Here is a 21,759-nt window from a genome sequence, read left to right as displayed (position 1 = left end):
ATCTATCTACTCGTTATTGATATTTTGTTCTATTTCAATATTATAGAAACCTTAATGACTTCACAAGAGCTTATGCATAACTATCATAGAGATTTTGGGCCTCCTAGGTGTGCTTTCAAGATTGATATTCAGAAAGCTTATGACACAGTTGATTGGGAATTTCTGAAAGAGGTCCTTTATGGTTTCCGGTTCCCCGCTCAGATGGTTGATTGGATAATGGCTTGTGTCACTAGTACTTCTTTCTCCATTTGTGTTAATGGAAATCTCTGTGGATATTTTAAAGGGAAGCGTGGGCTACGTCAGGGGGATCCCATGTCTTCGTATTTATTTACATTGGTGATGGAAATCCTCACCCTTAAGTTGCAACAACTTGTTCAAAATTCGTTGGGATTTCGCTTCCATAATAAATGTGAAAAGCAACGAATTGTGAACTTGTGTTTTGCTGACGACTTATTTATGTTTGCTCGTGGTGATGTTATTTCAGCCCATGTTCTTATGGAGGCACTCTCGGCTTCCAAAGAGGTTTCTGGCCTTGTTCCAAGCCTTGCTAAGAGTACTGTGTTCTTTTGCAATGTGCGACCCATGAAAGGAATGCTATAATGAGTATCATGCCATTTGAGGAAGGTAAATTGCCTATCAGGTACTTAGGTGTCCCTCTTATATCTAGTAGGCTTGCCTATAGAGATTGCAAGGTGTTGGTTGAACGGTTAGAAAAACGTATTGATAATTGGAAAAATAAGACACTTTCTCTAGCCGGTAGAATTCAGTTAATACGTTCAGTTCTTGCATCTTCGCATATTTATTGGGCTTCCGTTTTCATTCTACCCACACGAATTATCCATGAACTTGAGAAAAAAATGTGTGGATTTCTTTGGACTCATGGGCAACTATCTAGCGAGAAGACACATATTTCTTGGAAGAAAATTTGCCTTCCTAAGCATGAGGGTGGACTTGGGATTAGGAAGACCGTAGATGTGAATATTGCGCTCATGTCTTCTCATATTTGGTGCATCTTATGCAAGAAAAATACATTATGGGTTGATTGGGTGTATTCATATAAACTTAAGGGTACAAGTTTCTAGGAAGTTCAATCGTGTGCTGGAATGAGTTGGGGATGGCGAAAATTGCTTCAAATTAGAAATATTATACGACTGCATATTGTTTCTAAGATAGGTTCAGGTGAAACAATCTCCATGTGGTATGATATGTGGAATGTGCATAGTCCCCTGAGTCGGTTTCTTTTGCCGAGGGTTATTACCCGTAATGGTTTTTTCTTTGCAAGCATCGATCAAAGATATGCTAGATAAGGGTGCTTGGAAGTGGCCTACTGCTTGGTATTATTTGTTCCCTGTTCTTATTAATGTCTAGCCCCCGTCTCTCCATTTTAACAAACCGGACGAATTAGTGTGGATTAATAGAAGAAGGAAGAAATAGGTATTTTCTACAAAGGTTATTTGGGATACTACCCGTGCTGTTGATACTACAGTCCCTTGGGTAAAACTGGTGTGGTACTCGCAATGTATACCACGACATTCATTTCACATGTGGCTGATCTTAAAAAAGAAGCTCAAGACCCAAGACCGTGGGAAGTTGGGGGTGCTACAAACCTGAACCTCATGTGCCGCTCCCTGTGTAACCATGAACCCGACTCTCACGATCACTTATTCTTTAAATGTTTTTTCTCCTTTTAGGTCTGGTCATTCCATTTTCCTTTTTTAATAATGTGCGGGATTTAGTTAAACCACTCGCAGGTATGAACCTGGTGAGTGCACAGTGGAGTGACATTGTTGATTGGCTTATTCCTATTTCTAATTCAAGCTCCATCAGGAGTGTCATTGGAAGATTATTAGTGTCGGCCACTACGTATTTTATCTGGCAGGAAATGAATGCTCGGTTATTCTCTCATAAGAAAAGAAGTGTCCAACAGTTGGTGACACTCATTGTTGATACCATAAGATTGAAGTTGGCCTCTCTAAGGTTTAGAGGAACATCCAAGGATGTTAATATGCTTGCTGATTGGAAATTACCTTCGACTATCACTGTCTAGTTGCCTTCAGTTAGTTTGTTTCTTTTGTATCTTACATTGTGTTCTGATGTAGGATATAGGGGGATAGAAGTGCTTTGTATAGCTTGATCTACACACTTATGCCTTGGCATATAGTGTGAACTAGTGTGACGTCTCTGTCACATTATTTGTACTTATATATTTTGGATATTATAAAATTACATCTTTTACCCAAAAAAACATTAAAGTTAATCTACATGAATTTGGTATATGTATTTGAAATTTGCATTATTCATTAAAGCCAACAGTCCATATCTAATTATGACTCTTAACAAACAAATCAACAAATTTTCAAAAACAATCTTTCTAGAAAACACTTCTTATAAAACGATTACATCATTGAGTATTAAAAAAACACACACATATACACATGGTTTTGTTTTATTAAAATAAAAACATAAAGATCCGACCCATGACGGGTCAAATCCGAGCGAACAACCTTCCTTTTAAGTCATTATTTATTTAAATAAAAAAGTAGTTAAATAATAATATATCAAATAACTGCAAGAACAACACTACTTTCATTCCCTCTTTTTCTTTTTCACTTTCATAACCCCAATTTTCTATCTCCATATACATAAAATAATTATATATACATACATACATATAGATATAGAAATATAGATATACATATAGATACGGAATCATATATAATATATATAGAGAGAGATAGAGAAAGAGAGAGAGAGAAAAAAAGCCATTTGCAAAATTTGATACTTTTCTTCCTTTCTTTTCTTTCTTTCAACTTTTAATTTTGAATTAGATTGAATTCCAAAAATTGGTGCAAATACCATTTAATACTAACTACTATGAATTCTTGTTTAGTCAACTTTGGGGACTTGTTTTTAAAAAAATTCAAAGTTTGACTTTTTATTGATCTTGATAAGGAAAAAACAGCTGGGTTGGTCTTATGTTTCATGGTTTAAGCCTGTAGGTAGAGCTTTTTTGTAATTTATAATAATAATCTAGACAAAATTCATTGAAGGGTGAAAATGGGGAAAAAGAATATATTTCATTATAGAAAAAATTCATGGCCTGCTGAAGAATTTGTAAATAAGTCTACTCTTCAACTAGTAAGTTTCTGTTTTTAATTTTCTTTGTATTTTCACTTTATTTGTTTTTTTTTTTTTTTAGGTTTTTATTTAGTTTTTTGAATTCCAAAAAATGGCCGGGTAACCAGGGAAAACATCGTATGTGTACTTTTTTCCGGGAATTTCCAAGATTTTTGGACTTATGAAAAAAAGATGGATTTTTTGTTGCTGATTTGTTTTTACGTCTGGATTCTGGATCATTTTTTTTGCTGTTATGCAGCTTGATTTTGATAGTGGAGCACCTCCAGAACATGCATGGAGAAGAAAATTAAATAGTCAAGCTGGTATTCTTAAAGAATTCAGTGTTACTTTCATGGAAGCATTAAAAATGGTAATCTCATTATATATTATGACCTTAAGAAAAGCTAGTATCAAAACTATTTTGATCTTATATAACCTTGATCAAAATAATGGTTACAGGTTCGGCTTGGTATACGGCTATGGTCGTATGTTAGGGAAGAAGCCTCTCATGGAAGGGTATTTTTTTTTAATCAAGTCTATTACATTTTTGAATCATTTTGTGTTTTTTTAAGCTGTCTTGAAGTGAAAAATGTCAAATAATGTTTGTTTTGTATTTGTGAACCATTGTGTTTTTTTGGTTTTCCTTTAAGTAGCAAATTCCAAATGATCTTTGTTTTACATTTGGGAACCATATTGTGATTTTAAAGTTTTCTTGAACTGATGAATGTGGAATAATATTTGTTTTACAGAAAGCGCCTATTGACCCTTTTAACCGTGAAGGCAAACCAATGGCAACCCAAGGGGTTCCTCTTGGGGGGATGGGGTAAGTTGAAGCTATTACTAAACAATGGCTGTGGTGCTTAACTTATTGTTTTTCTCTAGAATGATGTGATTTGTTTATGTTGTTTCTGCAGAAGTGGCAGCATAACTAGGGGTTTTAGAGGAGAATTTAGGCAATTTCAAATCATTCCGGGTGCATGTGAGCCTTCTCCGATGATGGCAAATCAGTTTTCTGTAAGATATATTCTTTAACGTGTCATCTATATATGTTCACTTTATGTTTTATAGAAAAATTTCTAACTATTATATCTAAATGCAGATTTTTATATCGCGAGACAATGGTAATAAAAAATATGCATCAGTTTTATCACCAGGCAAACATGATGGCACAGGGTAAGAGCATAATGCAAACATGTACACATCTTTATATCTGTTGTCTTTTTGATAATTTTAGATAATATCAATATGTTATATGTATATGTAATTATTTCAGAACAGATCAAGGTCTATCATCATGGGGATGGAATTTAAGTGGTCATAATTCCACATATCACGCTTTATTTCCACGAGCATGGACAGTTTATGATGGAGAACCTGACCCGGACCTCAAAGTGTCTTGTCGCCAAATTTCACCATTTTTACCTCATGATTATCGAGATAGTAGTCTTCCAACCACTGTTTTTGTTTACACGGTATTACACTTACCTCCAAGTATGATTTTTTTGTAATGATATGGTTATAATCACATAAGAATGAATTTATAAGGTCCTTTCATCATTATTCTTAGTTGGTGAATACCGGAAAGGAAAGGGCACAAGTCAGCCTTCTCTTTACTTGGGCGGTATGTATATTTTTCTTTTTTTCTTTTTTCTACTAGGAACCATTTTCAATGAAACAATATGATTCACCATGGCTTCGAACCTATTCAAATGTTGTATTTTTATTACGCAGAATTCGATTGGAGGAACGTCCCACTTTTCAGGAGACCATGTCAATGAGCCTTTCATGTGAGTTTGGTTAGCTTATCCATTTATGAGCTTTTTCTCCCATTATTTGTTACTTTCTTTATTTAACAATTTTTACTTTCATCAACAGAGGCGAAGATGGAGTCTCCGGTGTGCTGCTACATCACAAGTAAGTTTTTAGACTTCACAAATCTCAACATTTGATGGGACTCATCATCCAATATATGTACACTACGTAACGAACAGATTAACATTACCCTTGAAATATAAAAACAGCTCATTTATAGACCAGGTATATGAATATAATACTCCACGATCCTAATGGAGATCATAACATGCAGGACAGCCAGAGGAAACCCTCCTGTCACATTTGCCATAGCTGCCTGTGAAACTCAAAATGTAAGTGTCACTGTTTTACCAGGTTTTGGGATGTCAGATGAAAGCTGTGTTACCGCAAAAGACATGTGGGGTAAAATGACCGAGGTATAAGTACTATCTGGTTATCACTACATATTTCTAGCATATAAAGTATATATATATATATGTATGTATGTATTTATATTAAAGATGTGATTTTGATCTCTGTATTGTTATTTATTATATTAATATTTTATTTAGGATGGTCACTTCGATCGAGAGAATTTTAACAATGGAGCAACTTTTCCATCATCAGCAGGGGAGGCTAATTGTGCTGCTGTATCGGCTTCAACGTGGGTTGAACCAAATGGGAAGTCCACAGTTGCTTTTGCTGTAGCATGGTCATCCCCAAAAGTCAAATTCATGAAGGGAAAGTCATACCACAGGTTCTTATCCAACTTTAAATCAATAAAGATGTGAAATTGCGCTTGTGTTTCAAGTTTGGTCTTATTTTTGTGATTGTCCATTTTATCTTGTTTAGGAGGTACACCAAATACTATGGTACTTCTGAGAGGGCAGCTGGGGATTTGGTTCATGATGCTTTAACAAGTAGGCATTCTTCGTCTCATTTTCTAGTATTAAAATCATTGAATTCTTTCTGTTTAATGCATTCTAACTAGAGAATATGTTTTGATCAGATTATAAGAGGTGGGAAGAAAATATTGAGAAATGGCAAAATCCGATTTTGAATGATGACGACCTACCAGAATGGTAACTTTCTGTTTCGGTCCTTGTATTCTTTGATAGATCATTGAGTTAAATATTTTGAGCAATGCCAGGTTGACAAATACAAACTTTTACAAACACATGTGGCATGGAGGTGGTCCAATCAAGAGAGAGAGAGGGAGAGAGAGAGAGAAAGGAATACATAGACATGATTTAGTTATATTTCTATAAATATTTGTTTGTAAAATGTTTGTAAACCTATAGTTATGATACGAACCCGACCCATAATAGGCTCGTATCATGCCACTCGGTGTAGAATTCACTCCCAAAAGCTAGCTCAATGGAGGAGGGCACACCTAGGTTATACCAACCAATCCCATACTTGGCCGATGTGGGATCATTTCAATACCCAATCCTTTGAAGAGCCGATGTCCTCGTTGGTCACGGCTATGTTGGTCACGGTTGTCACCCTTCTCCTTGGGTCCAAGCCACCACTCCGAGCGTTGAAACCTCGAAAGGTAGGGCTGGCTCTGATACCAATTGATATGAACCCATCCCATAATAGGCTCGTATCATGCCACTAGGTGTAGAATTCACTCCCAAAAGCTAGCTCAAAGGAGGAGGGGACACCTAGGTTTATAAACCACCAACCAATACCATACTTGGCCGATGTGGGATCATATCAAATTACTCTAATATTTTATGCTAGCTCTTAAATAGTATCCACGTAGTTCTGACCAACATCGCTAGATAGGAGGGAAACGGATTGAATCACGTCATTGTTAGTCCACGTCATTTTTTAATGCGAGTACTTCCTGTCCAATTATTAAATAGGAATATCATAACATACTAATTTGTCATTTATTATTTTAAAAACATAATTCGAGAATAGCCTAAATATTCATCCAAAAACTGATCTAAGAGGTTGTATACTATAGAATAACTATCCTGCACATTCCAATCTGCTTGACTAGATATTCATTTAGCTATAAGCCTATAAAGTTATCCAAATTATTCTTTGGAGATTAAGCACAGCCCAAGTTAACCCATTCATTGGTGAACGGGTCAAACTTACCGCCTCTCAGATGGCCCTGATTCTTATGTTGGATTTCCGCTAAACTGCTACTATTGTGTTTGTCGCCAGGTACAAATTTACATTATTCAATGAGCTCTACTTTTTGGTTGCTGGTGGCACAATTTGGATAGGTACTAAACTCAGAGTTTGTTGACTATTACTTGGTTTCATATTGCAAAAATGTAACCTGTGTGATTAACATTCATTACTTTGACACATTCTTCCAGACACTCCAGTACCAGCAGACGACTCTGGAAGTGAACGACGTCTGGCAAGGGTAGATGACGATTCAAAACGTGAGAATGGAAGTTCTTTGACAATATCTAGTGATGATGAGAGCGAGGTTCCTGAAGGAGACAACAAAACGAATTCCACAAATCCTTTGACAAAATCACTTGATGATGAAGAGGATGTAGGTCGGTTTCTTTATCTTGAGGGTGTGGAGTACATCATGTGGTGTACTTATGATGTTCACTTCTACGCATCATTTGCTCTCCTAGAACTTTTTCCCAAAATTGAACTCGGTATTCAAAGGGAATTTGCAAAAGCCGTATTGACCGAAGATACACGAAAAGTTAAGTTTCTTGCAGAAGGAAACTCAGGTATCCGTAAAGTTAAAGGTTCAATTCCTCATGATCTTGGAACCCATGATCCATGGCATGAAATGAACGCATATAACATACACGATACTAGCAAATGGAAGGATCTAAATCCTAAATTTGTACTTCAAGTGTATCGAGACTTTGCTGCGACTGGAAATTTGTCATTTGGAATAGAAGTATGGCCTGCAGTTTGTGCAGCCATGGAATACATGGACCAATTTGACCGGGATAGAGACTGTTTGATTGAAAATGATGGTTTTCCTGATCAAACATATGATACATGGACAGTTCATGGTATTAGTGCTTACTGTGGGTGCCTTTGGCTCGCTGCACTACAAGCTACAGCAGCTATGGCGGTCCAGCTAGGCGATAAGGTATCTGCTCAAAAGTACAAAAAGAAATTCTTGAAGGCGAAAACAGTGTTTGAATCAAAACTATGGAACGGGGAGTATTTTAATTATGACAGTGGGTTGAGTAGTACTAGTAAATCAATACAAGCTGATCAATTAGCAGGTCAATGGTATACAGCATCATCCGGGTTACCTAATCTTTTTGATGATAATAAGATTCAAAGTTCATTACAGAAGATATTTGATTTTAATGTCATGAAAGTGAAAGGAGGTCGTATGGGGGCGGTAAATGGTATGTATCCAAATGGGAAAGTGGACGATACATGTATGCAGTCTCGTGAAGTGTGGACTGGGGTCACGTATGGTGTTGCAGCCACTATGATTCATGCAGGGATGGAAGAAGAGGCGTTTAAGACTGCTGAAGGGATATTTACTGCTGGCTGGTCAGAGGATGGTTTTGGGTAAGCCCTTTGTAGATTTGCTCTGTTTTTCTATGGGGCCGTGTAATTGGTCAAAACTTGATCAGCTCAAGATAGTTTTTCTACATATATTTTGATATGATACCAAAATCTCATGATTTTAATGTGGCAATTGGCTAATGGAACCATCAGTCACCTTAACGATTAGTGCAACTAAGTCGGTTTGCCACCATTTTATAAACGATGTCTCAACTTATTCCAGTTTATGCAAATAAAGAAAAAGTGAAACTTGGTCCCATTCTTAATGAGACCAAGCTTCACATTTTTGCATCACTTGGTACCATTTGAGTTTTGCCTAGCCATTTTGAGCTAATGTTTTTTTTCCCTACGCCTGTTAATAAGTAGATGGTGTGAAATTGTCAAGTGAGTGTCTGTGTCTTTGGATTTATGTTAAATGTTAGGGATGTTATTTATGCAGATATGCATTTCAGACACCAGAAGGATGGACGATGGATGGGAGTTTTCGATCACTGGTGTACATGAGGCCGCTTGCAATTTGGGGGATGCAGAGGGCTCTGTCGGCACCCAAGGCCATGCTTAATCCACCAAATATGAACGTAATGGACAGAATTAACACGCTACCTCCTAGTTCACGAACATCTTTTAATGATAGGCGCGTAAAAAAGCCTTCTAATAAAGTCAAGTGCTTTAGCAACTCTCTATTTAGTTGGCCATGCTAATAGAGCAACGGTCGTTTAGCTTATAAATATGTTTTTGGTGAGCTCATTTTGTTTATTTACTTTGCTACCTGTGTTGGTTTTCCATGTCGTTGTAGATTTTTTCAAACTTTCCATGATAGCAATGTCTGGAAAGGGTACATTAATATTGCCGTGCTATTTGATATCGACCTGAATTCGCTGATTTAGTGGTATTAATTCGGTAATTTCTTGTTAAATAGTACTCGTAATAATTAAAACTTTGAAGAACGTATCTCAAATTGTTTGTATGTTGATACATGTGTTCTTTTTACGTTTTTTAAAATGAGATGTGACAAGACGTCATTAATACATAACAAAAAGTATTCTGTTAATACTGGTTACTCAACGGAATCATAGGGATGATAACGGACAATATATGCTACTGAAAGCTCACATATCGGTTCACCTTTAGGATTTCTTTTATAAAATTTAAACCATAACTGTCATAGTCTGTTTTCTTAAAAGTGCTTCGTTACATCCAATGTCTAGGTTTCCAAAGTAAAAACCCATAGGCCCCGCTTTGAATAGGTTAGCAAAGATCGAATATTCACATTCCGGGTTAAATTTGGATGTCTCGCTACATCCTTGGATCATTGACTAGGTTCCCCTTTAGCATATCTATTTGTAGCCAAATGCCCGTGCGTATCTAAAAACGAACTGGATTGCTCATCCACAGAATTTCAAAGAATTCTGTCGGAATTTAGATTCCAATTGGACAGAAAATGAAATTGGAATTCATTACTTTTCATCAAATTATTATTATTTATTATTTTTGCATCCAAATTACTTTTTGAAGTTATATATTAGTTGATTGGATTATATCTCATATTTAATATTGGATAAGTATAACTAAAAGAAAATAAAGAACTCTGTTGTCCCAAAAATACTTAAAAAATAAGATAATTTGATGTTTGTTAAAAGATAAATAGAAGGGTGCTCATGTATTGCAACTACGACAGTCTATAGCGCCAGATGATTTAACGGTTTATAGCGTCCAGATTACTTTCATGAGATGCGTCAATACAACATCTAATCATATCTATCATTCAAAAATAAATCGCGAATTAGGTGCAAGAAATAATGAAGTGCAAAAACTAACCATGAAAAATAACTACTTACGATTGTATGAAACATACAATTGAATTGCAGGGGGGAGCCTAATGGTGTCTAGGCGGGTAATTTAAAAGAAAATAGTTAAAGATTAAAATTCGGTAAGAATATAAAAAAGATGACATAATCGGGTAATAATTTTGTGAGTTATAAAAGGACATTGTTTAAACATTTCACGATATAAACTATGACAGTTAAGATGGTTTTTCTTATCCATAAGAATTGCTAAGCATTCGATCACAGAATCCATTTACAGGTGCATGACTAAAATTTGTTTTTCAAATAATTTTAGTTATATTGTGATAGTGACTCTACGGTTCATTTCTAAAGCATAATATAAATATTCAAATGACAAAGGCATTATTATTATTATTATAGAACAAAGCCATCCAATATTACAATAGAAAACTTCCAGAATATGCATAAATGTACAAATAGAAGTTTGTAAAGAAATGAAACACATACATTATACATTATAGAAGGAATTCAATCACTGGACATAACACTTAAAATACCGTTTTGTCAATGACTGACTTAAAGATTAGATATACCAGGTAGACCCTAAACACAAGCTATTAACCATTTGAAAAGCAAATCTAGCATGAAATGCACATAAGGTGGTGAGAGAGAGAATATTGGCAACCAAAACCTTCCATAGATAAGTCACAAACATGATATCATACCGGAAAGAAAAGAAGAAAAAAAACATTATTTCCCGTTTAGAGCTCAAAAATTGAGTATGCAGATCACTCGCCATGATTTTAAGCTTGTGAAAACGTATTTAGTATTCACCCCTAGTTAATTTGCAAATCAATAAAGTAGAATACAAACATGATGAATAAAAGATGATATTTATCTACCTGGAAAATGGAGAGAACAGTAACGGGGTCCGTTGCAGAAATAAGAGCACGAAACATGAGACACTCAACCAGTGGAAGTCTGTACATGAGATAGATGAAACTGCCGACTCGCCAAAACAAAATGAATGATTGAGATTTAAAGGTATTATAGGTATATTAGATAGAGATGTTTAAATTAATGAATAAAAGAAGAGGGATAATTTAGGTAGTTTAAGTCCTTAATTGAGAATTTAAAAAAGGGCAAAATGCTTTATAAAATAACGAGAGCTAGTGCCCGCGCGTTGCAGCGGTGAGATGGTGGGGTGGTAGGTAATAGGAGGTGATAAGGCATAGAGTGTGATAGTCAAATACTTTAGCCATACGCCCTCGAATTTGAAAATTCGTCGAAGATATGTTGAATGACATCTCTAATGAAAGAGCACGAAATTTTAAAAACACCCATACAATTTGTATAGTTTATCGATATACGGTTTTTGAGATAAAAGATCTTAAATAAATTAGAGGAATAAAATGATTTATGGAAGAGAGAGAAAAAATAAGTGATTGAGATTTGAAAAGAGAGAGAAAAATGAATAGTTGAAGTTTAAGAGTATTATAAGTACATTAGGTAGAGATGTTTAAATTACTAAATAAAAAAGAGAAACAATATAGGTATTTCAATTTAAAGAAAAAATAAGTCCTTCCTTATAATATAGTATTAGAATATAATATAGTATTAGACATAGATATGTATTGACGGACATAATTTGAAGTGGGTAAAAGAGGATACTCACACCAAGATACCAGTAACGACAGAAGCAATAAATGTCCCACAAATTCTGGTTAACCTACGAAAACAGGCCCCAAGGGGTTACATAAAAAATATACATAAAAACGTTGAAACTAAACCGCATCGGAAGCTATAAATTAAGAGATCAGGATAGCCGTATCGGAAGAAACTCATTGCAGGGTCACATAAAACAATTGATATACATTGTTGTAAGCAGCTTATCAAATATTAGATAGATGTGACAACTAAAACCTTTCATGAAAAGGTTTGCCACAGTGATGCACAATGAAATGGATAGTACCATAAGAAATTCAAACAATGCAAGATCCTTGGTTGACACATTTACAGGCTTACTGTGCGATACCATTGATTCCGAGACTGATTTCGAAAAACTGCCATCATTATTAAAGCTCGTACAACAAAGAATTTGTAGTAGCAAGGCAACCAAATAAGTAAAAACATGATATTACAGTGATTCCTGTATTCTTATTTCTACACCCTGGACTACAACAGATACAAAATCACAATAAATTGCCACAAACTGTTGTATTTGATATTATATCTAGCCACCAGCTACACAACTCGTTCGAGGGCGCTCATAATTGGAACATGAACTTTAGCATGTAAGAATATACGATAAACAGATACGAACAACGATCCTTTGTGATGCTATGATTCTTCTTTTAGTCGAGCTTGACATTAGAATATAGAAGGGTATCTCTTGTGAGCGGCATATACAAAAGGAACCATGTCTGTAAAAAAAGAAAACAGTATGTATAATGTCTTGTACAGAATTCAAAGTAACAATTAAAAATGCTATGAAGTTAAGATTATGTAGTTTATGGGAAAGTGGTTTATGACCACAGAGTTAGCTAAGGACCTGTAGATCCTGCACTCCTGTTCTCTTCAGCTTGAAAATAGATTTAGAACTAATATGGACAGAATTTGTAACTAGCTTACCCCCATGAGTGTGGAAATTAAAAAAATGATGCCTGTGATCCATGCAAGGGTTCGTCTAACAAGAAGCACTTCTGCAATTAAAAGCGATGCATCATGTGAACCTTCCTTCTCCTCCAACAAGCGAGAAGTGGGCCTCATTGTGAACTTAACAGTTAACATCGTATCCGACTCTTTAGCAGGTGATCGATTGAAAATGACCACTCCAACAAGTTGACCTGTAGAGAGTAGGTACCCATTCACTAAGGTGTTTTGCAAAGAAAACTAATAGGCAGTTGACATAAAAGCCATTCAAATCAGTCCTCGGCAAAAGGACCAAAAAATTACAGAATAAAGCCTGTGGCGGTAAGAACACGTCATTAGTTTGTCATTTACTTAGTTAGAGAGAAGAATAACCTTTGTATAATGTTTTCAAGGAGTCATATATCTTTGATAATGCTGTCACTAACAATTCAGCACCTTCTTGAACAATGTCATCTGTTCCATAGTGCTCTTCAAAAGCCTACACATACAGCTGAAAATGTAAGAGAGTAAAGAAAATCATCCACATTTTTAGATATATACTTGGCAAAGAAATCAGACATCATGGTGATCTGCAACGAAAGTGAAACTTCAGTCCTAGAAACTAGTTGAGATAACAAGGAAACACTATAGGAACTATATAAAGTAGTGAAGCCCAACAACAGAAATAAAGAAACTAACTTAAGACCTTTAAACCATCAAATCTTCCTTCGATCAATTCTGCTGGTGTAGGGATACTTCCTGCCAAATCTTCGTGTAGTGTTACTGCTCTCCAGACATTTTGGTTAAGAGCAATAAGGCTTCTTGTAAATTCTCTGTCTGCTTTCTGGAAGTACAAAGAACTGATAAGTCACGATGATGCAATAAAAGCTTCAGTGCTTCACACAACTACACAAGCCTGGGTATTAGAGGTGGCGAGTGGCGACAGATGGATCGGGCAATCGAACAAAATGAGTCAGGGCAGGACATGTTGACCGGAAACAATTTTCATTCAATTTTTTAGAAAAACATGTATAGTTAGGGTGCCAAATATGAATAGAAACTTAATAATCCAAACTTCTGAATAAGATGATATATAGAGATTTTATGCATTACACTTTTAGGCAGCTTTTGACCTTTTAGTCTTGGACCCTTTAGCTACAATTTTACTTTACCCGTTTGACCCATTACAGATGATAAACATAACCCAAATTGACTCATATACATATAAATCAGTTGATTTGATGGGTTGGAATTACCACCTCTATGAAGAATAGATGAAAACTATCACAGATTGATGATATATAAAGAATGAAAGAACAACCTTCGACATATGAAGCTTTATTTGGACACCATTTGCCAAAGGGACAGTCAACTCTCCCGTTAACGGCTCAGGTGCAGTATTAAGATATGTTCCACCCAACCAAGACGCCTGAATAGATAATCAATAGAATAAGCAATAATGTAAAAGGACATAAAAGAAAATATAACACAGTTAAAGTGCATTATATTATAAGTTAAAACTAACAAAGTCAGTCAAATCCGCATCGCTCAATTCCATATCGGCAGTCACAGGTTCATTTAAAGAGACCAGAGACAACTCGTTCTCATCTGCAAATATGCAAATTGAAATAGTGGTCATATATATATGAACAGCTCATCTATTTACACAGCAGAAGAAAAGATGTAATACCAGAAAGTTGAATTTCAGCATCTTCAATAGTAACTTCTCTCTTAAGAGCCTTACTAAAAAGATCTGAACCAAGCTCAGGATGCTTATCTGTATGACCATAACGATAACAAAACAAAAAAAAATAATTAGATTTAATGTAAAACTTCATTTTGTGATAACATATGATATGATAAGCATCATCTAAGGCACCTCCAAATCGATTGATCTCTAACGAGAACACAGCATAAGGCCTATTGAAGGGATTTGCCACAAGCACCTCATTCAACTGCAACATCAATAGAAGAACGATATCAAAATTGAAAAAAATACATGCAGGGCGGAGACAGTAAACTTGAATAATTTGGTAGTTCATTGCCTTTTCTGAGCTCATAGAGGACAATGTAGAAGGAGGTGCAAATCCAAGCAAGACTGAAATAGCAGCACCTACTTCTGGAAGTGACATTGATTTGGGCTGTAGAAGCAAAAACAAACCGGGTTTTCAAGACTAGTGTAACAAAAGTAGAGGAAAAATGCCATGTGTCATTCAATTGAGTGTCTAGATTATTTTTTATGTATATAATTACAGCCCTTTAATTATCATCAAGTAAACATATCACATATTTATAAGTTGGTTTTAACTTCATACACGGGTAAATAATCACTGCTATAGTATTAAAATGATGATGTTTATTTCCACTCTATATTTCCTTTTCATGTATAATTTAACCTACCATAACAGCTTTGAGATAAAGAAGTTAGCATTGTTGTGATATAATCCCACATCGGCCAAGTATGGGATTGGTTGGTGGTTTATAAGTCTAGGTGTCCCCTCCTTCTTTGAGCTAGCTTTTGGGAGTGAGTTCTACACTTAGCTTATGGCATGATACGAGCCTATTATGGGATGGGTTCGTATCAATTGGTATCAGGGCCAGTCCAACCTTTTGAGGTTCCAATGCTCGGAGTGGTGCCCTATGGAGTGATGGCTTGGACTCAAGGAGAAGGGTGTCAACCGTTACCAACATAGTCGTGACCAACGGGGACGTTGGCTCTTCAAAGGGCGGGGTATTGATATGATCCAACATCGGCCAAATATGGGATTGGTTGGTGGTTTATAAGCCTAGGTGTCCCCTCCTTCTTTGAGCTAGCTTTTGGGAGTGAGTTCTACACTTAGCTTATGGCATGATGCGAGCCTATTATGGGATGGGTTCGTATAATGTTGTAAGCGAAGACTCTAACTTTCAGAAGTGTAATATGTCAATTGCCTATTGACTTAAAACACACTCACGATCAAGGTAACTTATTTCAACACAACATAGGACCAGATGCTAAGTTAAACATCAGGGGACATGAATTGTGGGAGCAAGTGATAGTTTAGGTTTACAAAAAGATAGATAGTTTAGCTTTGCAAAAATATATTCACTTATGAGCCAATAAACAAGTTTTGCAGTCCAGTTGTTCTATTATTTGTCCTTAAAAACAACATGTACTATTTTAGATCTCAAGATCGAAATTACATTTGTTTCATAAAAAAGAATTGTTAGTTACTTATTTAATTTTATATGTACAGACTATGACGAACTCTCAGACTGTCATCAATATTGTTTAAACGGTGACATTTTAATACTTATTCAATGAACAAGTTGAAACGTCACTCACAAACCTTGAAAACTAACATATTTGTCTCATCTCACAATTTACAGTTTTTCATTCCATTAAAAATATAGCAGCTACAAAATACAAAATTCTTGCATGGTCTTTGACCTTGATAAGCTAGATCATATTTCTATACGTGCATATCTAAATTTACTACACCAGATAAACTTGGTAACATCTTGTATACTGACTGTATGAATTCCATATTACAATAAGGCAGATATATAGAAGAAATATTCACACTCTAACCCTTCTAATATAATGATATGTAGATACAAGCCTAAATGTCTAATACTCCACCGCAAGCTAAGGCCAAGGTGCGAGTCTTGGCTTGGATCGTAAAAGCATAAAACGAGGTGATGGTAACGGCTTTGTAAACACATCTGCTATCTGATCATCAGTGGAGATAAATCTGACAGAATGTTTGCCTTGTGCCACCTGTTCTCGAACAAAGTGGAAGTCAACTTCTACGTGTTTGGTTCGTGCATAGAACACCAGATTTGCAGACAGATATGTAGCACCCAAATTGTCACACCATAACGTGGGAGTAGTCTTGACAGAAACTCGAAGTTCAGATAGAACATCTTGAAGTCACGTTAGTTCAGCCACCGTATACCGTATCTGCTAAACCCTCAAACCCGAGAGCCTGGAGAGCACCAGATAAGCGATTAAACCAAGCTCGGGGAGCCTGCTTCAAACCATATAGTGATTTGTGTAGAAGATACACATGATTCGGTTTGGATGGATCAATAAAACCGGATGGATGCTGAAGGTAAACTATTTCCTGCAAATTTCCATGTAAGAAAGCATTCTGAACGTCAAGTTGGCTTAAAAACCAACCTTGTGTCATGGCGAGAGATAGTACAACACGAATGGTGATTGCTTTCACAACTGGGCTAAATGTCTCGTGATAATCGAAACCTGGTTGTTGATGACACCCCTTAGCAACCAATCGCGCCTTGTAGCGCTTAACTGCCCCTGTTTGATCCCGTTTAAGCTTGTATACCCACTTACAATCAACGACATTGGCATTTTGAGCCAAAGGAACCAAGGACCATGTGCCATTTCTCATCAGGGCTGAATATTCCTCACACATGGCTTGGCGCCATTGCGGTATGGTATTGGCAGTAGTAAAGGTCGGCGGTTCAGATTCTAAGTAACGGGTGGTTGTGTGATAGACAGAGGGGTCAAAAGGTGTGGACTTTTTGGGATACTGGCGTACAGGCGTAGGTTTGGGGGGGGGGGGGGGGGGGGGGGGGCGTAGAAATTGAGGGAGCCACAAGTGAGGTAGAGGTTGAATGTGTAGCATCAGTCGATTCAGCAATAGTTGGATGCATAGTAGGTGGCGGAGGGGGATCGATAGAAGACGTTGGAGGTGGTTGAAGTGGATGGGGTTCGGGAGGAATGGATACATTAGAAACAGATGTCGGGGAGTTGGGTGAAGGCGGTTGCATAGTGTTAATGGGTTTAGGCTTGCGGTTATAGGTGTGGAGGATGGGAGGTTTAGGTAGGTTACTGTTGTTTGGTTGAAGGACAGACGTGGTAAGGTCATGGTCGGGATATGATGAGCTCTGATGCACAGAAACGTGGTGGAGGCACCGTCCCCCGTACCAGAAACTTGCCGAGGACAGAAACGTGTACGGGGACGCCTGGAAACATTTCTTGGACTTCCTTGACCGCTTCGATAAGTCAACGGGCGTTTCTTGTACCGTTTCTATTTTTTGGGACGTTTTTTAAAAGTTTCCGGCAGTCGTGAGTCGTGACTGACCTCTTTTCAGGATGGTGGTAGCGATCGTGGTGGATATTCATGGCTAACTCGGTAGGATCGTCAAAAATCGGGTGACTCGGTAGCTCAACAACGGTCGTCACCGATGGAGGTGGTTGCTGAATATGGTGGTCTCCGGTGGAATTGATTGTAGACGGGTGAGTAAGAAGATAAATAAAGAGAAGAAGAGTATAGATCCACTGTTGATTTTGAAAGAAAGAGGAATAGTCTACACAGCAGCAGAGATTTACATATATCATCTATGTTTCGATTTTGGTGTATGTAAGTTGATTCCAGCTAGCATCCAGTACTCCGTATATATTATAAAGTAAAGTATATAATAACAGTAGTAAAGTAATAGGAGTAGTACAGAGGATATCATATCCAATTTTGACATTATGGTATATTATATTTGTTTTACTTATTATTTATGACATAGATTTTAGATAATTATTTAAAATTACATATGTATGGTTGTGTTACGTGATATTATATTTGATTTTGGAGATATTATATTTATTATTTTAGTCAATATTTTAAATTAGAAGTATTTTATATATAATTCATAAATTATTATATTTAGATATAAAAACCGATAATTGAGTAGACAGCTGTGTCAAAGGCAAAATCATAGTTGTCAAAAGCGAAGGCGATGTCAAAGCGCAAAGACCTCAAATAGGGCGAGTGTGAGATTGGGCAAGAAGTGTAAGCCCGGTTTCATCAACATGTCTATGTCTGCGTTCTACGGTACCATTCTGCTTGCTCGTGTAGGGACACGATAGCCAATAGATGATACCAAGAGATGAAAATGAATTGTGAGAGATTTCAGAAGTAAGTTACGTTTGATTTTAGGAACATGGAGAATACTTGATAGAGAAAAGGTTTTAGATGGAGAGTAAAGTTTTGAAGAGCCAATATGTAGGATGGGTAAACCTTTACGATTGCCAACATGAAGGTTGTCATCGCCTTGGTATGGTTCTGCATGTTCGAACCCCGAGAGATCAGAAGCAACATGGTGAGTAGACCCCGAATCCGGAAGCCATGAAGTCGACGCTTGTGAGCGATAATCAGCATAATTTGCTGTTGGTTGTGGTCTCCTGTATGTAAATTGGTCACAATTTGAGCATTGTGATGGAATGCGACAGATACCACACCGGTTACATGTGCCAAAAACAGTGTTCTGATTAGATGCCCAGGGAAATTGATTACGATGATCTCCATTTTGATTTCTGTTTGAATGATCCTGGTTGCGATTGTTGTAGTTTCCCCTTCCCCGGTTTCGGTTTTGACCTCGACCGCCCCTCTCACCGCCCTTGTTAGCAAAGAAGGCTTGAGTAGAAGAGGTGTTTTAGGTTGAACCTGGAGTGCAATTTGGGACAGCAGTTGCTGCAAAGCAGTGACTTGATCTGCAATAGTGGTGTGACGACTAGAAGAAGCAGAGAAGGTCTGAATCGGGAATACTTCAGGGGCTGTTTTCTTTAACATAAAATCGAGATTAGAAAGTAGCCCATTTAGGTTTGAAAACTGTGTAGGAGGATGATTAACAAAACTTGACTTGAAGGCATTGTATTCTTCACGCAAGCCGGAGACAACTAACATAATAACATCCTTTTCTTTCATTGACTCACCAATATTGGCAAGTGCATCAGAATATTCCTGAGCCCTATCCAAATATGCAGAAGAAGACTCATCACCCTTCATTTCGATTTTCAATAACTGAGTTTTAAGGGTGTATTCCCTAGAAGATGTATGAGGAGGATAGGCACATTCATGGGAGAGCCATAAATCACGCGATGTATTCCCTTGAACATGTTGAAAGGATGCTTCAGAAATAGTAGACATGACTAACATACGAACATGGGCATCATTGGAAACCCATGTCATGTAATCAGGGTTAAGAATGGGCGGCGACACGGTAGGATCAGCAACATCTTTTTTGGAAGTGGTAGGGGCTGGTACAAACTGTTGTGGACAGGGCACCAAACCATCAACATAACCAAAGAGTCCATTGGTAATCAGGAATGGCTGCAACATAGTTTTCCAAAAACCATAGTTGGTAGGGGACAAAGTAAACCCAAATTTGTGTGAGTTATGGGCTGTCTTTTCAGTTGTAGAGAAGGCCACAAGAGATGCCATAGAAAAAAAAATGAAAGGAAAAAAACAAAAGAGGGAAATCTGCTGTAGCAGTGGCCGGTTACAATTTTCCGGTAGCCAAGGGCTGAGATACGGTGGCAGAATTAGGGTTATACCCTTGCTGGCTCTGATACCAAGATAAGCTTGGTAACGTCTTGTATATTGACTGTATGAATTCCATATTACAATAAGGCAGATAAATAAGAGAAATATTTACACTCTAACCCTTTTAATATAATGATATGTAAATACAAGCCTAAATGTCTAATAACACCTTACTTAAGAGAAGGTTTTACTTCACCTATATAAAAGATCAGAATAAAAATGGATAAACGAATGAGGTTCCCCATGTTCAAGTTACTACGCTTTAGTTTGACACTTTGACTCAGGTATATGCGGCCTAACCAGAATTTAGCAAATACTGTCTCCAAACCTTTTCCCTAACCACCCCAAATATGTTATAAGATCCATACTTCTAACACTAAAGAAGAGGATAAGTGCACCATAATGTATCCAACTTATGCCATTTTGAAACTGTGTGTACCCAACTTACAAACCATCTATTGCTATTGTCAGAGCCAACTAAAAATTCTAAATTCAGCTACAAGTCAGTTCAATTATCGAGCAGGGTTATTGTAACCACACATTTTGTTCATACATTAGCCATGTAAAAAGCTAAATAATAAGAAAAAGTAACAAAAGTGAACATTTTGAAATGAATCATATTAAAAATTACATCATTATCTAACCAAGTTAAGAACTTTTATTTATTAGTAGCAAAAAAGAAGTTACCTCAGATGATGGAGATTGAAAATAGTGATGAGTTGAGCTATCAAGAAAATAAACTGACCCACTTCCATCCGCCTATACATACAAATACACTTATATCAATATCAATCAAAACCAAAATCAATACACTTATATATATACACACACACACACACACACTTTTTTGAATGGCCAACATATAAACACCGGCTACCCAATGGCGAAAGGCGACTCATGCGCCCACGAAACGCTGGGTAGCCTAAGCCCACCATCACCAGATCCGGGAAAAACCCGCCGCCCGAAGGCCTACTGCCCGTTATGGCTCGGGTTTGATCCTGTGACCGAGGGCCAATCGATACATCCCATCATAGCGCCACACCACCACACCAAATTGGCGGTGGTATATATAAACTAATTAACCGATCTATATCTATATATCTACAGAATATATAAATACATAATATCATTAATTAGAACTAACCGAAGATTGTAAGAAAAGGATGGATGAAATAATGAGCAGCAAGATTAAAGAGAAACGTGATGGGTTTTTGGAATCCATTGATAATAGTAAAAAAAAAAAGAAATTAGGAAAATGGATCCACGACGATTTGGAATATATGACCGATCCCCTGATGATGATGATTTTTTATTTAATTTGGTTGAAGAGAGTGAGGTTGGGAAACATTGTTTATGAAACGGCGTCGTTTTCTATTTAATGGGCTTACTCTCGACAAACCGCTCATAAGCTTTGGGTTCTGTCGTATAATTTTGGGCTTTGATAGCAAAGGCCAAAGGGTTCTATACTTTTATCTGTAAATGGAAACCCCATTCATGAATTTCCTTCAATATATATTGACAAAAAAAATTAGGAAAACTTTTGCATGTTAAATTCATAAATTCATTCACAAACTAATCTTAGTTAA

At 36.7% G+C, this 21,759-nt stretch overlaps 2 protein-coding genes across 2 annotated transcripts; one reads left to right on the top strand and one right to left on the bottom strand.

Moving 5' to 3' along the window:
• Positions 1 to 2,766: 2,766 nt before the first annotated feature.
• On the top strand, positions 2,767 to 9,346 carry LOC122605559 (non-lysosomal glucosylceramidase-like). The gene is made up of 17 exons (XM_043778516.1): positions 2,767 to 3,138; positions 3,377 to 3,487; positions 3,577 to 3,633; positions 3,867 to 3,940; positions 4,032 to 4,131; positions 4,217 to 4,290; positions 4,391 to 4,589; positions 4,685 to 4,738; positions 4,849 to 4,904; positions 4,993 to 5,031; positions 5,204 to 5,345; positions 5,481 to 5,665; positions 5,761 to 5,828; positions 5,918 to 5,990; positions 7,090 to 7,151; positions 7,248 to 8,433; positions 8,870 to 9,346. Exons 1-17 carry the CDS (start codon positions 3,058 to 3,060, stop codon positions 9,129 to 9,131), a joined length of 2,823 nt encoding a protein of 940 aa, XP_043634451.1. The 5' UTR covers positions 2,767 to 3,057; the 3' UTR covers positions 9,132 to 9,346.
• Positions 9,347 to 12,267: 2,921 nt separating this feature from the next.
• LOC122605560 lies at positions 12,268 to 21,463 on the bottom strand. The gene is made up of 11 exons (XM_043778517.1): positions 21,318 to 21,463; positions 20,861 to 20,932; positions 14,894 to 14,989; positions 14,728 to 14,803; positions 14,539 to 14,625; positions 14,374 to 14,456; positions 14,170 to 14,277; positions 13,555 to 13,692; positions 13,242 to 13,347; positions 12,849 to 13,063; positions 12,268 to 12,640 (listed from the first exon to the last, which is right to left on the bottom strand). The coding sequence occupies exons 1-11, from the start codon at positions 21,393 to 21,395 to the stop codon at positions 12,572 to 12,574; spliced, it is 1,128 nt and encodes a 375-aa protein (XP_043634452.1). The 5' UTR covers positions 21,396 to 21,463; the 3' UTR covers positions 12,268 to 12,571.
• Positions 21,464 to 21,759: the final 296 nt, after the last annotated feature.

The sequence above is a fragment of the Erigeron canadensis genome, chromosome 6, assembly GCF_010389155.1.
Source record: "Erigeron canadensis isolate Cc75 chromosome 6, C_canadensis_v1, whole genome shotgun sequence".
In the NCBI taxonomy this organism is placed as follows: Eukaryota; Viridiplantae; Streptophyta; class Magnoliopsida; order Asterales; family Asteraceae; genus Erigeron; species Erigeron canadensis.
This window is presented reverse-complemented; position numbering and strand designations above follow the sequence as displayed.

Excerpts from the sequence above, each read along its gene's own strand:
- LOC122605559 (XM_043778516.1), top strand. The coding sequence starts at position 3,058 with ATGGGGAAAAAGAATATATTTCATTATAGAAAAAATTCATGGCCTGCT. Across the intron at positions 3,139-3,376 it reads ATAAGTCTACTCTTCAACTA|CTTGATTTTGATAGTGGAGC; the intron begins GTAAGTTTCTGT and ends GCTGTTATGCAG. Across the intron at positions 5,666-5,760 it reads AAGGGAAAGTCATACCACAG|GAGGTACACCAAATACTATG; the intron begins GTTCTTATCCAA and ends TATCTTGTTTAG.
- LOC122605560 (XM_043778517.1), bottom strand. The coding sequence starts at position 21,395 with ATGGATTCCAAAAACCCATCACGTTTCTCTTTAATCTTGCTGCTCATT. Across the intron at positions 13,348-13,554 it reads GAAGATTTGATGGTTTAAAG|GCTTTTGAAGAGCACTATGG; the intron begins GTCTTAAGTTAG and ends CTGTATGTGTAG. Across the intron at positions 12,641-12,848 it reads TAATTTCCACACTCATGGGG|ACATGGTTCCTTTTGTATAT; the intron begins GTAAGCTAGTTA and ends CTTTTTTTACAG.